Source organism: Tiliqua scincoides, chromosome 3, assembly GCF_035046505.1.
Source record: "Tiliqua scincoides isolate rTilSci1 chromosome 3, rTilSci1.hap2, whole genome shotgun sequence".
NCBI lineage: Eukaryota > Metazoa > Chordata > Lepidosauria > Squamata > Scincidae > Tiliqua > Tiliqua scincoides.
Window position 1 is genome coordinate 241,262,543 of NC_089823.1, and position 23,340 is coordinate 241,285,882.

General features: G+C 46.6%; 1 protein-coding gene across 7 annotated transcripts in view; it reads left to right on the forward strand.

Moving 5' to 3' along the window:
* The window catches only part of OPA1 (OPA1 mitochondrial dynamin like GTPase), an 80,805-nt gene that overhangs the window by 9,755 nt on the left and 47,710 nt on the right, over positions 1-23,340 (forward strand). For 4 of the 7 annotated variants that reach the window (XR_010794074.1, XR_010794075.1, XM_066619581.1 and 1 more), the window contains exons 3-7: positions 1,384-1,480; positions 7,280-7,387; positions 9,024-9,077; positions 10,560-10,627; positions 20,416-20,526. Coding sequence is in view for 5 of the 7 variants with exons in the window: in XM_066619581.1 (XP_066475678.1) it covers positions 1,384-1,480; positions 7,280-7,387; positions 9,024-9,077; positions 10,560-10,627; positions 20,416-20,526 (438 nt within the window). In the remaining 2 variants the exon portion in view is untranslated. The remainder of the gene's footprint in view (positions 1-1,383; positions 1,481-7,279; positions 7,388-9,023; positions 9,078-10,559; positions 10,628-20,415; positions 20,527-23,340) is intronic. The other 3 variants (XM_066619584.1, XM_066619583.1, XM_066619585.1) reach the window with 3 other exon arrangements.

Sequence of the window (23,340 nt, forward strand, 5' to 3'; positions counted from 1 at the left end):
ATAGAAAATAAATTGAAAATACATTGGGGGGGAGAAAACACCAATTGCAGGAGGGCAACAATACTCAACGAACTGCTGTAGAGGCACAGGAGGCAGACATCCCAAATGCAAAACAAAACAAAAATGTTTTAAGCCCATGCCATGAGGAAGGGGGAAGATTTTAATTCCCCCGGTAGGGAGTTCCCTAACGGTAGTGCCACTACTGAGAAGACTTGCGCCTGTGCCACCTTCCCCCTAACTTGGGAGAAGGACAGCACTTGCAGGAAAGCCCCCTCAGATGACTAAGAGGGCTGGCTGGCCCCAAACCGTGAGGTGCTTTAAAGGTCAAAACCAGCACCCTGAATTGGAAACGAATGGGCAGCCAATACAGTCACTGAAGCGGCAGTTGGACAGAATCAAACTGCCTAGCTCCAGTAACCACCCTGGTCACCACATTCTGCACTAGTTGCAGCTTCCAAACCATCTTCAAGGGCAGCCCCACGTAGAGTGCATTCTTCTTGTTGGCATCCTTCAGTCTCGGAAGACTATGGTGTCACACTCTGAATGGTGGTTCTGGAACAGAGTGTCCTCTCCAGTGTGCGAAGCTTGGGTAAAGTAGGTATGGAGGATAGGCTGTTACCCGTGCAGCAAATCCCCCCTTCTCCACGTCGCTGAAATGGTCCAATGGAAAGGCAGAGACCAATACGGTTGGTTCAAGTGGCATCGCAGGAGTTGCCAGAACGTGACTGTGTTCAGCCATGAACTGCCTCAGGGACTCCAACTCCAGATTTTGCCTGTTGTCTTTGTGTTGAAATTTTAGACATGATACAGCCATAGTTGAGTACTTTGAAGTTTTACTGTGGTGCAGTAAAATTGCACCACAATTTCAGTAGGCCTGTGGTGCAGGAAAATTGCAGCCTTTGTATCATTATATCATGCAAAATCCCCTGGGGGCTGGGGATAAGAATAGGCCCTCAGTTTGGCTGTACTTGTTGTAAGAGGCAACTAAACAGCCACCTGGTAGATGGGACTCGTCAGCCTGGGAAGGCAGCTCATCTGAGAGAAAGAAAACTCTGGTCCCAAACCTCCACTGCCTTGTGGCTACATCCAGTTATGGAAAAGGCTTCAGGAGTCGAGAGTGCATTACAGTAATCCAATCTTGAAATCACTAGGGCATGGACCACTGTGGTCAGTTCTGATCAACTCCAGCATGACCACAGCTGGTGAAACAGCCAGAGCTGAGCAAACGCACCTTTGGCCACCATCATATAACTCTAATCAGAAGGCTGAATTTTCATGGGGTTCCATAGCAAGCAGTGGAGAAGAGAGTTGTTGGCTCATGATCTTTGTTGTTAGAATAAGTAATATGAAAGCGTGCTGATGCTTTTCTGTTTTTTATCTTAGACGTTTGACCAATGGAAGGACCTGGTGCCTGACCTCAGCGAATACAAGTGGATTGTACCTGACTTTGTGTGGGAATTGGATCAATATGTTGACTTTGGTTGGTACCAGATTTTCAGTTGGCTTCTAGTGCTGCATTGACACAGAGCGTTTATGTCCACCCATATATGTAATATCCATCGTTGGCTGCAATTATTTTTTCTGGAAAGTCATTCTTTTCAGAAAGCAGAGTTTTTTTCTAGTAACTTATCGCCAACCTGACTGTATTCCTGGATAAAAATAGGCCTTTGACATCCAGTAGACCTGTGAGAAATCTCTTATAATAACATAAGAAGGGCCTTGCTGGATCTGGTCATCTAGTCCAGTTTCCTGTATCTCACAATGGCCCACCAAATGCTTCAGAGAACACCCAAGACAAGACACAACCTGCATCCTGGTGCTCTCCCCCGCAACTGGTAATCTTAGGTAGCCTACCTCTAAAACCAGGAGCTTGCACATACCTACCATCACTTGTAAAAGTGATGAACTTTTCCTCCAGAAATTTGTCCAATTCCCTCTTAAAGGCATCTAGGCAAGATGCCATCACTACTTCCTATGGCAAGGAGTTATTCAGACTAACCATATGCTGGGTCAAGAAATATTTTCTTCTGTCTGCCCTAACTCTCCCAACACTCAATTTTAGTGGATGTCCCCTGGTTCTGGTGTTATGTGAGTGGGAAAAGAGTGTCTCTCTATCCACTCTACCCATCCCCTGCATAAGTTTGTATGTCTCAATCATGTCCCCCCTCAGGCGCCTTTTTTCTAGACTGAAGAGCCCCAAAAGCTGTAGCCTTTCCTCATAAGGAAGGTGCCCCAGCCCAGTAATCATTTTGGTTGCTCTCTTCTGCACCTTTGCTCTCTTCTGCACCTATGTTTGTAGCATACACGTTAAAGAGGTGTTCATGTTTTTATCTCACCTTTTGTAAGCGCAGAATGGCTCAGATTAACAGAAACATTAAAGGACATGATACAGCACTAAAATAATAAAAGCCATTGACCAAAGCAGCAAATGAAAAACCACCAGTGATCTCGTTTAAAAACAGACAAAAACCCATCAATGATTACCAATGATATCCCCAAAGAAACTATCCTTAGGCCAGGTTGGTGGCAATGAGGGGCAGAGTTTTCTCTGTGGTGGCACCACAGTTATGGAATTCTCTCCTTTTTGAGTTTAAATCTGTGTTCTCCCTTTTGGCAGAGGCTGAAAACATTTGTTTTCCGTTTGGTTTCTCTGTTCTAGTGTCACTGTCCTCTTTTTCAGACACTGGTCTCTGTTTCTTATTGTTGCTTATGCCATTGTCATTTTATGAATATTATTATTCTGCATGTGCTGCTTTGTCTTACTTTTAATCGTAATTATTTTGTACTTATGCCTGTTGTTAGCTGCCCCCAGTGCCCTATTGTGGGGAGGGGCCGGGGGTGGGGAGGCAATTTAGAAGTCTGAAATAAATAAGCAGTTTGACAGGGCATTCTGGGCAAGTGTAAGAAGTGTGCTGTTCCTCTCTAGACTTTTACGTAAGTGGAGTCAGTCTGGAAAATAGGGGTGGGTCCACCACACTAATCTCTGCATGGAACAGCCAAGGAGGGGTTTGGCACATGCTCAGAACAACCCTGTAGTGTCTCCTCATCTGTCTTTGTGCTTCTGGCCTGGAGTGCTTTGGCTTCCCTTGTCATGGATATTGCCCTCTGATAGCCTTGCTGGTTTCAACCAGCCTCCTGCAGGACTCTGGGGAGGCCAATTACCCTTAAGCAAGGGGTCTGAGGATTCAGTTGCCCCCATAACTACCCCCTGGGGATTTCCAGAGTGCATCCTTACCACAGACAGACATGTTTGCAGTTTACACAGGTAGCATAAAGAATTGGAATGGTAGTCTTCTTAGAAGCAAATGAGCCTAGACTTGCTGGTGCGTGTGCCTGGCCAAGTTGGAACTGATGTGACTCAATGCAATGTAGTAGTTTGGATTCACCCCAGGAATTGTGGGTTCCACTGAGGACTCTGACATACCTACAGTAACAGATAGATACTTTATTTACGGTCATCCGACCAGCTCATCACAAACAACAAAACAAAATACACAGAATTAAAACCAACACCCCGTTACACATATGTAAAATCATAAAATCAGAGATTTACACTCTCAATTTTCTTCCTTACCAACTGTGCAGCATAACAGAAGCGGGCAACCCTGAGTGATATATCCGAGTAAACATCAGAAAGCAGAAAAGCAAGCTGCTCCTCCACCTGCATCCCCGTTTCAATACCGAAGATCGGGGAGATAAATTTAGATCTCAAATCGTCATAGTATGGACATTGCAAAACAATGTGGGCAGTTGTCTCCACCACATTTTGAGGGCAGGGGCACAGTCTCTCTGAATAGGGACGCCTTTCATAACGCCCCAAAAGAACTGCTGATAAAAGTGCATTACACCTAGCTTTAGTAAAAGCAATCCTAAATTTAGGTATAACAATATTATAAAAATATCTGGCAGGAGAAAATGCAAGAGCTTGATCCCCAAGAAAAACATACACAGAAAGTCTGGCTCTCGCAGATCTCAATTCAAGGTCTACCAACCTCTGACGCAAAATTTCTTTTGCATCTCCCGGGCTCATCATCATTAAAGACTCTGGGGAGAGATTGCAGAGTTTGAAATGATCCAAGCACCTTTTTTCCCAGGTGCCTACAAAAGGATCCGAAAAGATCAAATAAGTAAAGTTATCCTGTCACGAGAGAATCTTCAAAAAATAATGTAAGGCATTTAGCCACATCGACATCTCTATACTTGGGGTACCGGATTCCAACCTGACCACAGTGTTTGGCACACATCGGGGAACATACATCAATTGGCACAAAAATTTGGTCTGGATCACCTCCAAAGACCTGGTATTTAAATATGGGGCGATCTCAGAGCCATAGAGCAATTGAACCCTAGTTTTAGCAGTGTGCAGCCTTAAAGCCGCAGGGAGAAATTTGGCGCCTTTGGATGAATAAAAATGATAAATGGCACCAGATGTTTTCTGTGCTGATTGACCGACATAGTTTTTGTGGGTACCTACAATAACAAATGTGAGCTGTACCAACCTACCTCTTAGGATTTTTTGAAAACTTGTATGCTGTTGGTGTCAGCATTTAGAAATTCAGATCATACCTCGTTATCCACTGGGGTTCCATTCCATGTCCCTCAGTGGAATAAAAAAATCAGTGGATTCCAAATCAGTGGGAAAATAGCTTTAAAGACCCACTTCAAGGTTTCTTGCTCCTCCATTGTTACCCCAAAATGCATTGGAATAGACGCTGTGCCACATTCAGCCTCTAGATGGGGTGAATCATGAAATCTAATGGAATGAAATTATAATTGCTTAACAGCGCAAAAATAAGAAATGGGATTTTGGTGTTTTTTTCCCTTGTTACAAGGCATTTAAAGGTGGACCTTGGTATCAGTGGTAAGTCAAATCAGTGACTACCGAGGTCCCACCTGTACTTACATTAAAAAAAAAAACATAAGAATAGCCCTGCTGGATCAGGCCAAAGGCCCATCTAGTCCAGCTTCCTGTATCTCACAGTGGCCACCAAATGCCCAAGGAGCACACAAGACAACAGACACAACCTGTGGCCTGGTACCCTCCCCTGCATCTGGCAATCAAGCAGCCTGCCTCTAAAACCAGGAGCTTGCACATACCTACTATGACTTGTAACCCGTAATGAACTTCTCCTCCAGAAATTTGTCCAATCCCCTCTTAAAGATATCCAGGCAAGATGCCATAACTGTTTCTTGTGGCAAAGAGTTCCACAAACTAATTACATGCTGGGTAAAGAAATATTTTCTTCTGTCTGTCCTAACTCTCCCAACACTCAGCCTTCGTGGATGCCCCCTGGTTCTGGTGTTTTGTGAGAGGGAAAAGAGCATCCCTTCTCTGGTGCAGAAAAGTTTCTGCCTGCATCCTACCACTGTACTCGGCAGCTATCATCCATTGTCCAATCTGCCATGCCTGGCCAAGGTGCTCAAGTGTGCAGTGGTGACCAAGCTCCAGGGGTGCCTGGAGGAAACCAATTGTTGGAGCCTTTCCAGTCTCACCTCAGGCTCGGGTTTGGCACTGAAACAGCCTTGCTCACCTTGGTGGATTACCTGTACCAAAAACTGGACAGGAGATCACATCTCTGTTGGTTCTGCTGGGCCTCTGTGACTGTCAGTACTACCAACCATGGTGTTCTTCCAGAATCTGTCCGATATGGAAATTGATGAGGTCATTTTATGGTGACTCCAATTTTTCCTGGCAGACAGGTTCTAGAAGGTGGTGCTGAGGCATTCAAGTTGGGACCTTTGGCTTATGGTGTCCAACAGATTTCTATTCTGCCCCCATGCTCTGTCATTTCTACATGAAACCTCTGAGAGAGGTCATTCAAGGATATGTGTTGTGTGTCACCAGTGAGCAAGAAAGAGAGCTGGGCAACACCCTCACATTTCACACATCAGCCAGTGAAGTCCTAAAGCCTTTCTCTCCTAAAAAGTCTCAGACCACCCTCTGGAATTGGTAGTAGAGTGGATAAGGACAAGAATGAGGTGCTGTTGATCTGTGAACCAGGAATTAGATTGTCAGGCTATTCTGGATGGAGCCTGTGCTCCCTTTTCAAGGATCAGGTTCACTGTTAGAGGTGCTTCTGGACTTGGCCTTAAGCTGGATATTTGGGTGGCAGCTGTGGCCCCGAGTGCCTTTCACCGCTTAGGCTAGTTCCCCAGCTGTGGTGTTCTCTGGATCAGTTAGACCTTGGTCATAGGTGCCTTGGTCGTGTACTGTTTGGATTATTGTAACATGCTCTACTACATTGGGGCTGCCTTTGAAGACTGTACAGAAGCTGCAGCTGGTAGAGATGGCAGTTGAAGGGGTTGTGGCTGGAGGCACCTGAAGGGTCATGAATGAGACCTACAAAATTACGCACGAGAAGGATTGAGTGGATAGAGGGATGCTCTTTAGACTCTCACATAACACCAGAACCAGAGGACAGCCACTAAAATTGAGTGTTGGGAGAGTTAGGACAGACATAAGAAAGTATTTCTTTACTCAGCATGTGGTTGGTCTGTCGAACTCCTTGCCACAGGATGTGGTGACAGCATCTGGCCTAGATGCCTTTAAAAGGGGATTGGACAAATTTCTGGAGGAAAAATCCATTACGTGTTACGAGACATGATGTGTATGTGCAACCTCCTGATTTTAGAAATGGACTGTCAGATGCAAGGGAGGGCACCAGGATACAAGTCTGGTGTGCTCCCTGGGGCATTTGGTGGGCCACTGTGAGATATTGTCAGGGGGCTGTCAGTGCCTCTTTAAATATTATTCTAACTTCTGCGTGATTTGAGAGTTTTCCACATGCCTCAGAACAGGGGTGTCAAACTCATTTCATACAGAGGGTCGAATAGCTGTTGCCTGCTGAGGGCCAAAAGTGATGTCATTAGGCAGGAAGTGATGTCATTAAACAGGTCATGACCAAAAATAAGCACTTTTTCTCACTTGGGAATTCATTAGCTGCAAATGATAGAAGAGAAAATATACCTATCTTGATCATATTCAAGATGTGGAAGAGCTCAATTTTCAAGTGGGCTTCCCTTTCAGCAGTAACTCCTTAGCACTGCTCAGCAGCTGAGAGCCTGAGGGCTGGATAAAAAGCTTCTGCGGGCTGCATCCAGCCCCCAAGTCTAATGTTTGACACCCTTGCCTTAGAAGTTTGGTATATAATGTAAAATTAAAATTTTCCGTAGTAATACCATTTAACTCGTGACCAAAAATCACAACTTTCTGGCTGGGAAACTGAAGGTCTGTTGTTCCTTAAATATCCAGTGGTGATTATTTGTTTCCTTTCTCTAGAGAAACTTACTAAAGCCCTACCTGATTCAGAAGACCTTGTTAAACTGTTGCCCGACTTTGACAAGATTGGCGAGAGCCTCAGTTCACTGAAGGGTCTCTTCACACCTGGTGAGGAAATTTTTCATCTGTGCTTTACTTACATGAAATGCATGAGATCTGGAAAATCTGAGAGAGATTTTGTGGCGTTTCCAGCCCTCTTAATCTTGAGTTGCTTTTTGTAACAGGTAAGTGAACCACAAGAGTTCATCACAGGACTTCACAGGGCACCACAGAGTAGTTTAAAGGAAAGTCGTTCAAACCTGGGCTCTCCCTTGGCCTGTTCTTCCAAGGATGTGACTGAAGGGGCTCTGCACCTTGTGCTTGTGGAAGGTCCCTAGGATGGACTCCCCCCCCCCTCTCAGGAGTGGCCCTTTTTGGCCCTTGGTTCCACACTTGCTTCAGGGCCACATTTTGTTGATATGTCTTGGTTTCCCTTACTGTGCACGTCTTTGCCCACAAACCTACCTGCTTTCCTCTTCATTGAGTTTCTAGAGGTTTTTAAGTCATCCAGCATCAGAAAATTGTGATACTGGGAACAGTTACTGGGATAGCGTTCTGATACTGGGAACAATAACAATTTTCTGATAGTTTAAACACTAAAATATACAGTAAGTTAGCCCAGAATAACAACATGTCAGTTCTATCCTGAACCATTATGTTGCTTCTGTCAGTGCAGCCGTGGAATGTAAACAGATGGGCAGAGGGCTCCTCTGGTTTACTGCAGGCTGCTGGATGCTTCCAGGCCATTAGAGTTCTCCAGGTATCCGTCCAAAGCAGTTATTGTGATACTGAAACTTTTCAGGGTTGTGGGCCTCTGGTTATGGTGCCAGGGCCTTTCTGGCTCTGAGGTTCTCAGAGCATCTACCTGTTGGAGCTTCTCCCAATAATCTTTTAGGGCTATTGGTATTTACATATTGCTTTTTGCATAGTAGGGTGAGATGGAGCAGTTAGCTATGATTGGAAGGGATCTGCTAGGACAGTGGTTCTCAAACGTTTTAGCACCAGGACCCACTTTTTAAAATGACAGTCTGTTGGGACTCACCAGATGTGATGTCATTAACCTGGAAATGACGTCATGGCCTGAAGTGACCTCATCAGTTTAGGCTTCAAATCTAAGCTGCAATCAGCCAAAGGTATGATTACAAAGCAGGCTCGTGCCATTATTTTGCATAACTTGGAATTCAAACATTCCAACTGAGGAGTCAAAGCAGAAGGCAGACTTGGATCTGTCTCCAGCCACACCACTCTTCCCCTTTCCAGTCCCCATCTTTCCACCTGTTTGGGGCAAAGCACCGGGCCTCTCTCCCACCAGGTGCCCTCTCGACCTAGTAGCTCTGTACCCTGTATTTTCTGTATTTTCAATGGCGGCTGAGCTAGGTGCTACTCGGCCTACTTGAAATTAACTTGCGACCCACCTAGTGGGTCCTGACCCACAGAAACACTGTGCTAGGACACAAATAACAAGTGTCTGAGCCCTCTCTATGTACTTTAGGTTTTTGGTTTTTTTCTTACTGAACATTTTTATACTTCATTGTGAACTTGTTTGCAATCCATCTGTCTGAATTTGTTGGCATCCCCCCTTTTGTAAGGTTGCCATTGTCTTTGGGCCTTTGCAGTGTTATGAGATCAAGATGTCTCGCATTCGCTTCACCATTTGTTTGTATTTATAATTTTTATTTCCCCTTTTTTTGCTGGTTTTCCACAGGTTACAATTTGGTTAGTGAAGTCATAGGAGCTTCTGACCTACTTCTGTTGTTAGGTGTGTAAAAAGCACTTTCTACTGCCCCTTAATTTCATCCCCTTCTTGAAAACTGTAGATTTTTTTTTAATGCTGGCTAAGGTAGGAGGGAGTTACTTGATTAGGCAGAAATGTAGCCCTTGTCAGGTAGCAGGTGACAGGGATTGTCTGCCTGCCAGCCTGGGACTCTGGAGAACCCTGCTGGTCAGAGTGGACAGGAGTGGAAGAGGAACGCAGGCCTAACTTGATGCAGGGCAGCCCAGCTTCTCGCATTGTCCTTAACATGCATGGTTTGGAGCTGTTCTTCAGTTCTGCTAAGTCAGGTTTATAAATTCTGTATTCTGTTTCTTAGCTTTAAGTAAACAGAATTCCCAAGAGAATTCTTGTGTGTGCAGTCTTCATTTTAAGAATTCTGGTGGCTTATGCAAAGGAAATTCCACGCTAAAGAGTTTTTACAAATTGCGTCTTTGCTGGGACAATGTCCCATCATTTTATCAGCGATTCCCACTGAGTTCTATGGGGCAGAACAAAGTGAGCCAGCTTGTTGCAATGCTCACACATGCGCCAGCTTCCCTGCAGCATGCAGGCCCTCCCTCCAAACATTCTCATCCATCTTAATGGTGGGCCTTTTGTTAGTCTGGCAACAAAGTCTCTCACTTTGCTTCAACATAAGAACATAAGAACAGCCCCACTGGATCAGGCCATAGGCCCATCTAGTCCAGCTTCCTGTATCTCACAGCGGCCCACCAAATGCCCCAGGGAGCACACCAGATAACAAGAGACCTCATCCTGGTGCCCTCCCCTACATCTGGCATTCTGACTTAACCCATTCCTAAAATCAGGAGGTTGCGCATACACATCATGGCTTGTACCCCATAATGGATTTTTCCTCCAGAAACTTGTCCAATCCCCTTTTAAAGGCGTCTAGGCTAGACGCCATCACCACATCCTGTGGCAAGGAGTTCCACAGACCGACCACATGCTGAGTAAAGAAATATTTTCTTTTGTCTGTCCTAACCCGCCCAACACTCAATTTTAGTGGATGTCCCCTGGTTCTGGTATTATGTGAGAGTGTAAAGAGCATCTCCCTATCCACTCTCCATTCCCTGCATAATTTTGTATGTCTCAATCATGTCCCCCCTCAAGCGTCTCTTTTCTAGGCTGAAGAGGCCCAAACGCCATAGCCTTTCCTCATAAGGAAGGTGCCCCAGCCCCGTAATCATCTTAGTCGCTCTCTTTTGCACCTTCTTCCTGAAGTGGCTTTAAATGATTACAAGTGGCTTGGTATTTCTGAGTTTCATAGCCCTGTATGTTGGTTGCCCCTGTAAGCAAGCAAGATTTGGATTGCCTCTAGAGGTCTTTCTGCATGTAGGTCAGAGGTCCTTCTGGACAGATTATGGGATGCTGGGGAGGGGGAAGTCTTATCAAAATGTCTACAGCTTACAGTGTTGTGGTGGTTCAAAATGAGTATCACAGACTCAAGTCCTTCCTCTTCTTTTCCAGGTTCTCCAGGGGATACGGCATTCAGAGCCACAGACCCAGGATTTGAAAATGAGAAGCAATACAAAAAGGTAAACCTTGGAAAAGATATGCTCAGTTATGTGAGACAGGTAGATAGAAGTCTATACTTGGAGGGTTTTAGGGGGGGTGTCCTTTTTCTAGGCTTCTAGGCTTCACTGTCTTCAGTAGCCTTCAGAATCCCAAAAGGGTTCTTGTGCTGTCAAAAAGAGCCTTGCTAAGCTGAGCCAAATATGTCTGCATTTCCAGAGTGTGTCACATACTTGTGTGTGTACTTCCCAGTCATGAAGACATTAACTTATTTCAGTTTTTTAATATGCTCCATTCTCAGGTGAGAAAGTTTGCATTTGGAAACACAGTGCAGAGTTAACAAGGTTATCTAGTTACAGGCAAAAATTCGTTCCAACCTGCTTAACCCAGGTTGTTTAGATGCCAGCCAGCCAACCAACCAGACTAGGTGCCTTGCACTCTCAGAAAACATTGACGCTCAGACCTTTGGTGAATTTTGGGGAGTGGCTTCTACAGTTGCATTGCAGTGATAGTAGGATCTCTCAGGGTTCCTTTGCTTTGGATGTTGCTAGAGTCAAGAGCAGGGGTGTCATATATAGTGAACCAAATAGTATTCATGGCACCTGCTGAGGGCCAGAGGAGACATCATTAAGCAGTAAGTGATGCAGATGAAGCTAGAAATGAGCTGTTTGTTCTCACATAGAAGCTCATTAGCTGCAATGACAAAAGAGAAAATGTGCAAATCTTGATCATATTTTCAAGATATGAGAGAGCCCAATTGTCACATGAGCTGCCCTTTCAGCAGTTGCTGGTATTGTGTGCTTTTGTGTAGACCAGGGCTGTCCAAGGTTTTTGGCAGGAGGGCCACATCATCTCTCTGACACTGTGTCACTGTGTCACAGGGGAAAAAAGAATTTACATTTAAAATTTGAATAAATTTACATAAATTATTATACTAGAGGTGGAACTTATATGAATAAGAACATAAGAACATAAGAACATAAGAACAGCCCCACTGGATCAGGCCATAGGCCCATCTAGTCCAGCTTCCTGTATCTCACAGCGGCCCACCAAATGCCCCAGGGAACACACCAGATAACAAGAGACCTCATCCTGGTGCTCTCCCCTACATCTGGCATTCTGACTTAACCCATTCCTAAAATCAGGAGGTTGCGCATACACATCATGGCTTGTACCCCATAATGGATTTTTCCTCCAGAAACTCGTCCAATCCCCTTTTAAAGGCGTCTAGGCTAGACGCCAGCACCACATCCTGTGGCAAGGAGTTCCACAGACCGACCACGCGCTGAGTGAAGAAATATTTTCTTTTGTCTGTCCTAACCCGCCCAACACTCAATTTTAGTGGATGTCCCCTGGTTCTGGTATTATGTGAGAGTGTAAAGAGCATCTCCCTATCCACTCTCCATTCCCTGCATAATTTTGTATGTCTCAATCATGTCCCCCCTCAAGCGTCTCTTTTCTAGGCTGAAGAGGCCCAAACGCCGTAGCCTTTCCTCATAAGGAAGGTGCCCCAGCCCCGTAATCATCTTAGTCGCTCTCTTTTGCACCTTTTCCATTTCCACTATGTCTTTTTTGAGATGCGGCGACCAGAACTGGACACAATACTCCAGGTGTGGCCTTACCATCGATTTGTACAACGGCATTATAATACTAGCCGTTTTGTTCTCAATACCCTTCCTAATGATCCCAAGCATAGAATTGGCCTTCTTCACTGCCGCCGCACATTGGGTCGACACTTTCATCGACCTGTCCACCACCACCCCAAGATCTCTCTCCTGATCTGTCACAGACAGCTCAGAACCCATCAGCCTATATCTAAAGTTTTGATTTTTTGCCCCAATGTGCATGACTTTACACTTACTGACATTGAAGCGCATCTGCCATTTTGCTGCCCATTCTGCCAGTCTGGAGAGATCCTTCTGGAGCTCCTCACAATCACTTCTGGTCTTTACCACTCGGAAAAGTTTGGTGTCATCTGCAAACTTAGCCACTTCACTGCTCAACCCTGTCTCCAGGTCATTTATGAAGAGGTTGAAAAGCACCGGTCCCAGGACAGATCCTTGGGGCACACCGCTTTTCACCTCTCTCCATTGTGAAAATTGCCCATTGACACCCACTCTCTGCTTCCTGGCCTCCAACCAGTTCTCAATCCAGGAGAGGACCTGTCCTCTAATTCCCTGACTGTGGAGTTTTTTCAGTAGCCTTTGGTGAGGGACCGTGTCAAACGCCTTCTGAAAGTCCAGATATATAATGTCGACGGGTTCTCCCGCATCCACATGCCTGTTGACCTTTTCAAAGAATTCTATAAGGTTTGTGAGGCAAGACTTACCCTTACAGAAGCCATGCTGACTCTCCCTCAGCAAGGCCTGTTCGTCTATGTGTTTTGAGATCCTATCTTTGATGAGGCATTCCACCATCTTACCCGCTATGGATGTTAGGCTGACCGGCCTATAGTTTCCCGGGTTCCCCCTCTTTCCCTTTTTAAAAATAGGCGTGACATTTGCTATCCTCCAATCTTCTGGTACCGTGGCCGTTTTGAGGGACAAGTTGCATACCTTAGTCAAGAGATCTGCAACTTCATTCTTCAATTCCTTAATAACCCTTGGGTGTATGCCATCAGGGCCCGGTGACTTACTGATCTTTATCAATGAGTTCTGAAACATCTTCTCTTTTAACCTCTATCTGACTTAACTCCTCGGTTAGGAGGGGCCGTTCGGGCAGCGGTATCTGCCCAAGGTCTTCTGCCGTGAAGACAGATGCAAAGAACTCATTTAATTTCTCTGCCATCTCTAAGTCTCCTTTTATCTCCCCTTTCCCTCCCTCACCATCCAGAGGGCCAACCGCTTCTCTGGCGGGTTTCCTGCTTCTAACATATTTGAAGAAGCTTTTATTATTCCCCTTAATGTTGCTGGCCATGCGTTCCTCATAGTCTCGCTTGGCCTCCCCTATCACCTTCTTACATTTCTTTTGCCACAGTTTATGTTCCTTTTTATTCTCTTCATTAGGGCAAGACTTCCATTTACGGAAGGAAGCTTCCTTGCCCTTCACAGCCTCTCTAACTTGGCTGGTTAGCCATGCGGGCACTCTCCTGGATTTAGTGGAACCCTTCTTTCTTTGCGGTATACACCTCTGCTGGGCCTCTATTACTGTTGTTTTAAGCAGCCTCCATGCACTCTGGAGAGACTGGACTCTTTTTACCCTCCCTTTCAACCTCCTTCTAACCAGCCTCCTCATTTGAGGGAAGTCCGCCCGTCGGAAGTCAAGGGTTTTTGTTAGAGATTTGCCTGGTATTCTTCCCCCAACGTGCACGTCAAAATGGATCGCAGCATGATCACTGTTCCCCAATGGCTCAGTAACGTTTACATCTCTAACCAGGTCCTGCGTACCGCACAAAATTAAATCCAGAGTCACCTGTCCTCTGGTGGGCTCCGTGACTAGCTGATCTAAGCCACAGTCATTTAGCACGTCAAGAAATCCGGTTTCCTTATCGTGACCAGAACACAAATTGACCCAGTCAATATGAGGATAATTGAAGTCCCCCATGATTACAACCCTGTCCTTCCTTGTCACCTCCCTGATCTGTTTCCTCATTTCAAGGTCCCCATCAGATTTCTGGTCTGGAGGACGATAGCACACCCCCAGTATTACATCGCTGCTCAAGCCTGGTAATTTAACCCACAGAGATTCTACGGTGGAGTCGGACCCACCTTCAATCTCTACTTTGCTGGATTCTATCCCTTCCTTAACATAAAGGGCCACCCCACCTCCAACACGCCCCTGCCTGTCCCTCCTGTAGAGTTTATAGCCCGGGATTGCGGTATCCCACTGATTCTCCGCATTCCACCAGGTTTCCGTTATGCCCACTATGTCAATATTTTCCCTTGTCACCAGACATTCCAGTTCTCCCACCTTTGCTCGTAGACTTCGGGCATTCGCATAAAAGCATTTATACATGGAATGCCCCAGGATGGGCTGCTTATTCGCTCCTTTGTCCCCGCATCCTCTCAGTGTGCCAAACTGTCTATCACATCCCATCTCCCTACCTTTCCCAATTTCTTCTCCTACCCTGCCTTTGTCTTGTTGTTCTCTAACCTCCCCATCCTCATCCCATAGGGATGAGGAGTCCCGAACCGGATGCCCCTCGGCTCCTGTCGGCCTTCCCCCAGGGATCAGTTTAAAAGCTGGTCTGCCACCTTTTTAATGTTATGCGCCAGCAGTCTGGTTCCATTCTGGTTCAAATGGAGCCCGTCCCTCTTGTACAGGCCCCGCTTGTCCCAAAACGTTCCCCAGTGCCTAACGAATCTAAACCCCTCCTCCCTACACCACCGTCTCATCCACGCATTGAGACCCCTGATCTCCGCCTGCCTAGCTGGCCCTGCGCGTGGAACAGGTAGCACTTCAGAGAACGCTACCTTTGAGGTCCTGGCTTTCAGCTTCCTGCCTAAAAGCCTAAATTTGGCCTCCAGGACCTCCCAGCTACACTTGCCCACGTCGTTGGTGCCGACATGCACCACAGCCGCTACCTCTCCCCCAGCACTGTCTACTAGCCTAGTAGAATGAATGAAGGTCTTGCAATAGCTCAAGACCTATAAAAGGCCTTGCACAAAGCAAGGCTGGCCTTTTCTTTGCTACTGCTACTGCATCACAGATGTGAAACAGCAAGCAGTGGAGGGAGCCCTCATCCCACAACTAATGCAAGAGGTCAGTCGCCCTCATGCTGAGAGCAGTTGCGTCGGGCCAGTGTGGGCTCCAGCAAGTTTCAGGAGGGCCAGAGGCTCCTTGGACACTGGGGACTCCGAGGGCCACATTGAGAGACCTCGAGGGTCGCAAGTGGCCCCAGGGCTGGGGTTTGGGCACCCCTGGTGTAGACAGTTGTGTTTTTAAGAAAGAACACAATTTTCCGCTTAATCTTTTTGGTGGCAAGTTTGCAAATACTACCTATATGTGTGGAAATATTGTATGATCCTTTATTGGTATTTTAATAACACAGGGCCCATCTAGTCCAGCTTCTTGCGTCTCATAGTGGCCCAACAGATGCTTCTGGGAACACTCAAGACAAGATACCTACAACCTGGTGCCACTTCTTTGCACCTGTCATTCAGAGCTAGCCTACTTCTAAAACCAGGAGGTTGCGTACACCCGTTGTAACCTGTGATAAACTTTCCTCCATAAATCTGTCCAGTCCCCCTTTTAAAGACATCTAGGTCAGGTGCCATCACCACACCATTTGGCAAGATGTTCCACAGATTAATTACTTGCTGGGTAAAGAAATATTTCCTTTTGTCTGTTGTAACTTTCCTGCCAGTTAATTTTAGTGGATGTCCCCTGTTCTTGTGTTGTATGAGAGGGAAAATCTCTATCTGTTCTATGCATAATCTTATAGGTCAGTGGTTCTCACACATTTAGCACCGGGACCCACTTTTTAGAATGAGAATCTGTCAGGACGCACCAGAAGTGATGTCATGACTGGAAGAGACATCATCAAGCAGGAACATTTTTAACAGTCCTAGGCTGAAATCCTACCCACACTTACCCAGGAGTAAGTCCCATTGACTATCATTGTTAAAATCATATATATAGCAGCCTGTTAAAAGTACAGATCTGTAACTTTTCCTCAAATGCAGTCACGTACCACAGTAGCATCAAGTCTAATATATTAAAAATAAAATATTAAATGAATGGGAACCCACCCGAAATTGGCTTGCAACCCACCTAGTAGGTCCCAACGCACGGTTTGAGAAACACTTTTAGGTTACGTGCATCACTTTACACTTGCTTACATTGAAACATATCTGACATTTTGCCACCCATTCCCTCAGTTTGGGGAGAACATTTTGAATCTCTTCACAAACTCTTCTAAGCTTTGCCACCTGGAAAGTTTAGTGTTATCTGCAAACTTGTTCACCTCACTGCTGATTCCTTACTCCAAATCACTTATGGAGAGTCTTAGAATTGTACTTATTGCGAATCTTAGAAAATCACATCTCTGAAATCAAGTGGTCCTGGAAGTGGTGATGAAGCAACCAGTATGTGGTGTTGTGACAGGTTGTATGAGAGAGATTGCCCTGGCCGACTGGTCCTTCAAAGGAACACGTTGGGCTTGAATCTGAATGTTGTAACAGGGCTGCGATTCCATATAGAATGCAAACGTTGCTCATCTATTTTTTAGTATTCTGCAAGACAGACTCATTCAGATGGGCACTTCCATGCCTACCTTACTTGTTGCTGAACAGCAGCCTAAATAATAAAGATGGAGCTGACCTTGGAGAACTTGGAGAAGGGGCCAAGCAGTGTCCGTCGAGTTTGCTCCACAAAAGTTTATTGAGATATCGTGGACCTCACAAAGGCTCCTTTAAGTGCTCTACAGAGAACCTTAAGCCTACCTGAGTGCAGTAGAAATCAGTTTGCATTATAAGTACATATTTAATTTTCTCTGAGCTGCTCTTAATCTGAGTGGACAGCTGCATTCTGGCTTGAGCTTCTGTGTGCTGTGGTCACTGTAAGTCCCATTCCTGGTGCACATTTACCTCTCCTCTGAGTTAAGCAGACCAACCTCAGCTGAGCTTTGACTGGACGCAGAGTGGCTCATGCCGCTCAACAGCTGCACCTGTTTCCGTTCCATCTTGCTTCTGTGCAGTGTCCTATTCTCCCAGCTTCCTTTTGGCTTGAACTAGTGACACACTTTTATTTCTATCCTACAGATAAATAGCTGCCATCTGTGAATGTGTGAAACTGTAGACACTGCCTTTGTACAGTTCGCTGGGCTAATTTCCTATTCTTAGGATGCCATCCTAAATACAATTACAAGTCCCAGGGAACATAGTGGAACTTGCTTCTGAGTAGACATGCATAGGCTCGCACAGGAGGTGGCACAAGAGGAGGGATCCTGGGGCAGTTTCTTGTCAGTGTGTTGGCTGCACCTTAAGCATTGTGGGGGGTGGTTCAGAGCAGAGACAGAGGCAATTGAGCCTGAAGACTGTAAATCCACTCGCCATCACAAAGCCAAGCACCTCGGCATCCATGGAAGAAGGACACTGATTTAAAAATGAGCACAGTTGAAACAGAGATTCTGAAAGTTCAAGCCTGCCTTAGGGAGGCAGTCGGTGAGAGCAGTCATTGGGCTGCATTTGTCCATATTTGGTTTTCCATGAATGGCACGTATACTAAGTGCCTGCCTCCCTGGCTCTGTCTTGCCCCACAGTGTCTCACCTCTGCCCACCCCACATGGTTACTTTTCTGTTTGTCTTCCTAGAAGGCACCACTCCTAGGGAATGACTTCCCTTCTTAGCAGAGTGGACTCTGGGTTCTTGAGCTAACTCCAAATCCCATTGGTTCATTGAGAAAGGCATGCTTTCATTTGTATGGAAATGAATCTTTTGGGGCCCTTGGGAGAAGCCTTTGCAGCTTCTGCCTTTGGCTTCTGAACAGCCCCTGAAGTCGTCCCCCCCTTGCATTTCTTACCCATCACCTGGTGCTTTGGTACTTTCGCTAGCCAGTGAGATGGAGACATTCCACTTCCACTGCAGAATGCAGTAAAATTTGAATAGTTCAGCATCCCAGTTATGCAGCACTCCTGTTGGCCTAGCATCAGAACGGCCTTTCTTTCCCTTCTCCAGCCTATAGGGTATCATGGTGAGTGCTGAGCCTTCCTGCCTTGCACTCTGGCCTTCTTGCTCGCCTTTTGCCCTTGGCCACTGTGAGGCTGCAGAGGTCCTGGATGCGCTTAGGGTCAGGGGTGACCCAGCTGGCTCAGTTCTGGATGTACATCCCAGCAGAGCTTGTGTTGAGGCTACCAGGGCCTGATGATTGCCTTGAGAGCTACAGATCTAAGTGACGTCAGCAGCACTTTGGCCCAGCGCAGGCCCCATATGTTTCTTGCTCTTGCCCTGCCCTGCTGATACTGCCTGAGTGTCTGGTGTGTCTAATAAAGCAGGTTAAAAGATCCTGGCACCACCAAGGACAGGAAGGGACCAGATTATCAGAAATCTGCAGTATCAGAAATGAGTACCTGTTGATGCATATTCATTTCTACTTACGGAGGGACTTTTAATCTGCTTTTCTGCTCCCAAAGCGGTCTTCAAGGCAACTTACATGACATTAAAATATAGTAGGCAACCACAAAACATTAAAAAGCAAAACCAGAACAATTCTAAACAATGGATATCAGAAGAAGCCTGGACAAATGAGAATGGGGGGGGGCGCATCGGTGTCAGTGGGATGCCTGCCTGGTCTGGATATGAATCTACACAGGGCAGAAGTGGCACACTCTGCTTGTAGGCAACAGGGACCTGTGGTTGGGTTACATGTGTAAAATTGTACAGGGAGGGAGCTGCCTTCTGCCAGGTCAGGCTCCGAGTGATCCCTGTGGCTCTCTGTGGCCTACTCTGCCTGCCAGGGGCTCTCCAGGGTCTCAGGTGCTTTTTTCTGAACCCTGCTGGAGGTGCTTCCCGGGACTGAACTCGGGGCCTTTGGTATGTGCAACATGCTCTCCCCCACTAGGTCTGGCCCTTCCCCAAGGCAGCCACCCAGTTCAGAGCAGCCCCTGGGCAAATGAAACTTCGTGGTCACAGACGCAATGGACATGTTTTTGCCCGACTGTTGTGTATCCTTTCCTTTACAAAGGCTCTAGTCCCAATCCTGGTGTGTGTGTTCTGCCGTCGTCATGCATCCTCCTGCATCTCCCAGCAGCCTGAAGTTAGTTTTGTCAGGCTCTGTCTTTGTTTGGTTTTGTTTTTGTTGAGGTGCAGCGGTTCTAGAGTTGTTTTCTAATCATGTTGTTATTGAAGAGCATTCAAGTGAGTGAAAGTCCCGCATCTTCATAGAGCTTGGGTTAACTGTATGGCAGCGGTTTTCAAATTCTCAGGGAGAGTTTGAACCGCAGTAAGTCTTGGTGGGGTGGGGAGGAGGCAGCGACTCGATCCCCAGGATTGCGTTGCTATTGGGGCTGCAGGGACTGGGATCCACTGGGTTGCACTCCCTGGGGTGCAGGGAGTCCTGCGTGACCATCTGCTGGGCTCCCCAGGTCGTCAAAAGTGAAAGTGGAGTGATCGCACTCCACCTCCGCAAAACTGGAAGTGGAGCGTGATCGCTTCACTTTCACTTTTAGAAGCTCTTTGCAGTTGCTCGCACAGGACTCTCCGCACCCCAGTATGGCTGCTGCAGCCCTGTTAGAGATGCGCTTCCTCCTCACTGCCCCGCCCCTTAAGAGGCAGAGGCCAGGGCCTTCAGGCTGGAGCGTCGCGACACCCCAGTTTGAAAACCACTGTTGTATAGTGTTCTGTACACATCTACGGCATAAAACCGTTGCATTTGCTCACTTAAAATATGAAGGCCTTGTGTTGATGTGAACCTTTCCAGTGACACAGAACTAATTTTAGTTCTTGCATATTTTTAAAGCTTTCACAACCAACTGGGGATTGTCTGGGGAATTGATAGGTTGTCTTCTTCATATTAGAAACCGGAACACAGGGCTTCTCGCTCTCTCTTTTCTGGCCCCATATTCTTCTTAAGCCCCCTTGTTCTACAGCTGTCAGCTATCTGGGAACACTGCTTTTAACATATTTCTCTTGTGAGACAAATTTCTTCCCACTCCACCCCCCAACTTCAGCATTTAAAGCCTCCTTCAGTCCTTAAATGTTCTCAGGCAGCAGTAACATTGGTATGAAGGTTTTTCTAGGTTTCTTGTCTGTTAGAGCTGATCTACTCATTCCTTCCCATGCTCCTATCTTTATGTTGTACCCTTTGGTTTAACTTTGTTTCTCCCTCACTTCCATTTTTTTTCCTTCTCCCCTTCATTGTAAACTTGTGGCAGGGCCTGCTTGGCGAACTCATTCTCTTGCAGCAGCAAATTCAGCAGCATGAAGAGGAGGCGCGCAGAGCCACCGACCACTATGGCCCAGGCTCCTCCCAGCAGAAGCGAAAGGTGATGATGGGGGGGTCCTCTGGATGCACTAATCCTCTCCTCTGCGCATATACCTACACTTCAGGCTATTCAGTTGCTTTGATTTCACCCCTTTCAATAAATCCCTGATCAAACTCTGGTTGCGGGCCCTGATGGTGATCTGGCAAATCGTGGCTTGGAAGGGAAACGTGTGATTCAGCTTCCCCATAGCTCTGTCTTTTAATATAGAGATGGGGGGGGGGGTCCCAATGTGGTGGCTTGATTCCAACAGGGTGTTCATAGTGGGAAATACTGCTTAATCAGTCTTTCTGCTGAGTTGCTTGTCCTGGAGCAACCAGAGGCTGGCTCCTTGGTATTGGATGTTAGGCTCAGACAGGGCTGGGACTGTTTTACCTCTGGCCCTGCTTATGAGCTTCCTGCAAGCACCTGAGTGAGCACTGCTAGCTGCAGATGAGACCCCTGACCTGATCTAGCAGAGCTGCTGTTAGGGGTTTGAGAGTTGGACATCTTTTTAAAAAAAGTCTGACTGGTTGGCTAGTTCATATGACTAGCATGAAATGGCACACTTCTCTCTGTGGGTGTGTGGACAAATGCATGTTCCTCTTGTGAAACAACTGCTGTTGCAGACACTGCTTTTCTGTGCAGGAAGCAGCTTGCACACTCGGCTGTGAGCGAGCTGGTGCAGTGAGAGAGACTCAGTGGCAAATCAGGACTTCCCTGGCTCACGTCTCGCCTCTGCCATGAGTTCTCGCAACACTCCCTCTTGGCTTCTGTTTTTCCCATCTGCAGTATGGGAAAAATAATGTTAACCGTATGTGGTTATAGCAAGGTCTGCATCAAGACGGTCTCTGTGAAGCAGTTTGCGTCGCAGATACCGAAAGCACCATACAAATGCTGCAGTTGTAAGTCAACACGTGGTAATTATCCTGATAATTGTGTTCAGTGTTCAGTGAAGCCAGCTTCATGCAGTAGCATCCCAACCACCACCACCACCACCTCACACAGCATTTTAGCAACCCTGTCCAGTTGCTGTGCTGAGCTTGTCAAGGGCCGACCACAGAGCTGTATGGTGGCTCAGCATGGATCAGAGTCTGGTCTCCTTGTCATCCTGGCCCAGTTCCAAGGTGCTGCATCACACTGGCTCACCCTGGGAGCGATATGTCTGCCAGCATAGAAATACCTTCAGGCAACAGTCAGAAAAGCAATTTATTTCTCCTTGTTGGTAGCCAGGCTGGAGCCGTCCCTGAAAGCTGTGGATTTTATGCTGGCATCAAAGAGTTTTTGCCACATAAGTCAGGTCTGGTATCTGCAAATAGGGGGTTGCATCCTGCAAATAATTATTTGATTGTTTTGGAATTGAAAATATGTTTCAGTCCCATGGACTTTTAAACTCCTGAAGGAAGGCATTTGGAAGTGGAAAGGTGAGTGAATCCAGACTGGGCATAGAGGAAAGCAGCCTGACAAGTGATAGACATTGATATTAGCCTTCCATTATTAACTGAGAAGGTGCCCAGGGAGGCTTACACCAAGAATGGACTTGTATGAGGTTCAGAGCAGTGCTGATCCCATCCCCCTCCTCCTCTCGCCATTGAGCATGCAGCTGTTTGTCTCTCCCTGGGAGGATCCAAGCCCCAGCCTCTCCTTCATGCCTGTGCCTCCCATCCTTGGTCCTTACACAGTGCCAGATGTGGAGCTCCAGCCTCTTGATATAGTGGTGCAGCCTTTTTGCCAGAGTGACCCTGGCTCTGTGGCAGAGCATGTGCTTGGCACGTCAGACCCCACTATCTCCAGGTAGCAGGTGCTAAGAAGGTCTTTCTGCCTCCCAGAGCCCCTGGATCTTCACTGCAAGTCATGGACCTGTGGTCTGACACAGAAAAAGGCCGTGTCCCCTCCCTGTCTGTGTCCAGGAGTGACATGGCTGAGGCAGCTCTTTCGGGTCCCACATTTCGTGCTTTTGCTCTGTGTGGCAAGCACATTCTTGGCTATTTGCATGGCAGTGCTCATTCCAGCCATCTGTGTAACAGACAAGCCATTCGCAAGAAGAGGACAGGATAGGCCTGCTGTCCAGCAGTGTCCCTTGAGGGCTCTGTGGAGCTGGCCTGAGCCAAGCAGGAGCTTTCTGGTATGGCATCCCTTTTTTCATCTAGGTGGTGTGAATGGAAACAGCCACAGCTGATTAGCAGCTCAATCCTATCTGCACTTTCCTGGAAGTAAGCCCCATTGATTCTAATGGGACTTACTTCTGAGTGGACATGCATAGGATTGGGCTGCCGGCCAATCACTCATGCTGAAAAATGCTCCCTTTTTGGTTACTTGAAATTCTGGAGTGATGTGAGAGTACATGGACAACTTGGACAACCAGTTGACCTCCACAGATGAAAGGAAAGTCCTGGATCCAGGAATGCAGGAGTTAAAGGTTTGTTTGAGAGACTGAAGGCAAGTTCATATAATGCTTGCTAAATTCAGTTGGTGTTAAATTCCTTATTACTGTTAAATAGAAAACATAGCTGCTAATAATAATTTTTATTTTTGTTGTTAAATATTGAGCCTTCTAAGTCAAGAGTCTTAGTTCCTGCGTGCATATCTACTTCAAGCAGTTCTTAGGAGTACCCACTTCAGGAATTGTTCTTCTTGAGAGAGAGAGAGAGTTCCGAAAATTTGGTGTCCTGCTGGCTGGCAACTATTGCCTTTGACATTTGTTGCCAGTCCCCAGTCCACCTACATAAGAAGAGCCCCTCTGGATCAGGCCAAAGACTCATCTAGTCCAGCTTCCTGTAGCTCACAGTGGCCACCAAATGCTTCAGGGAGCACACAAGACAACAAGAGACCTACATC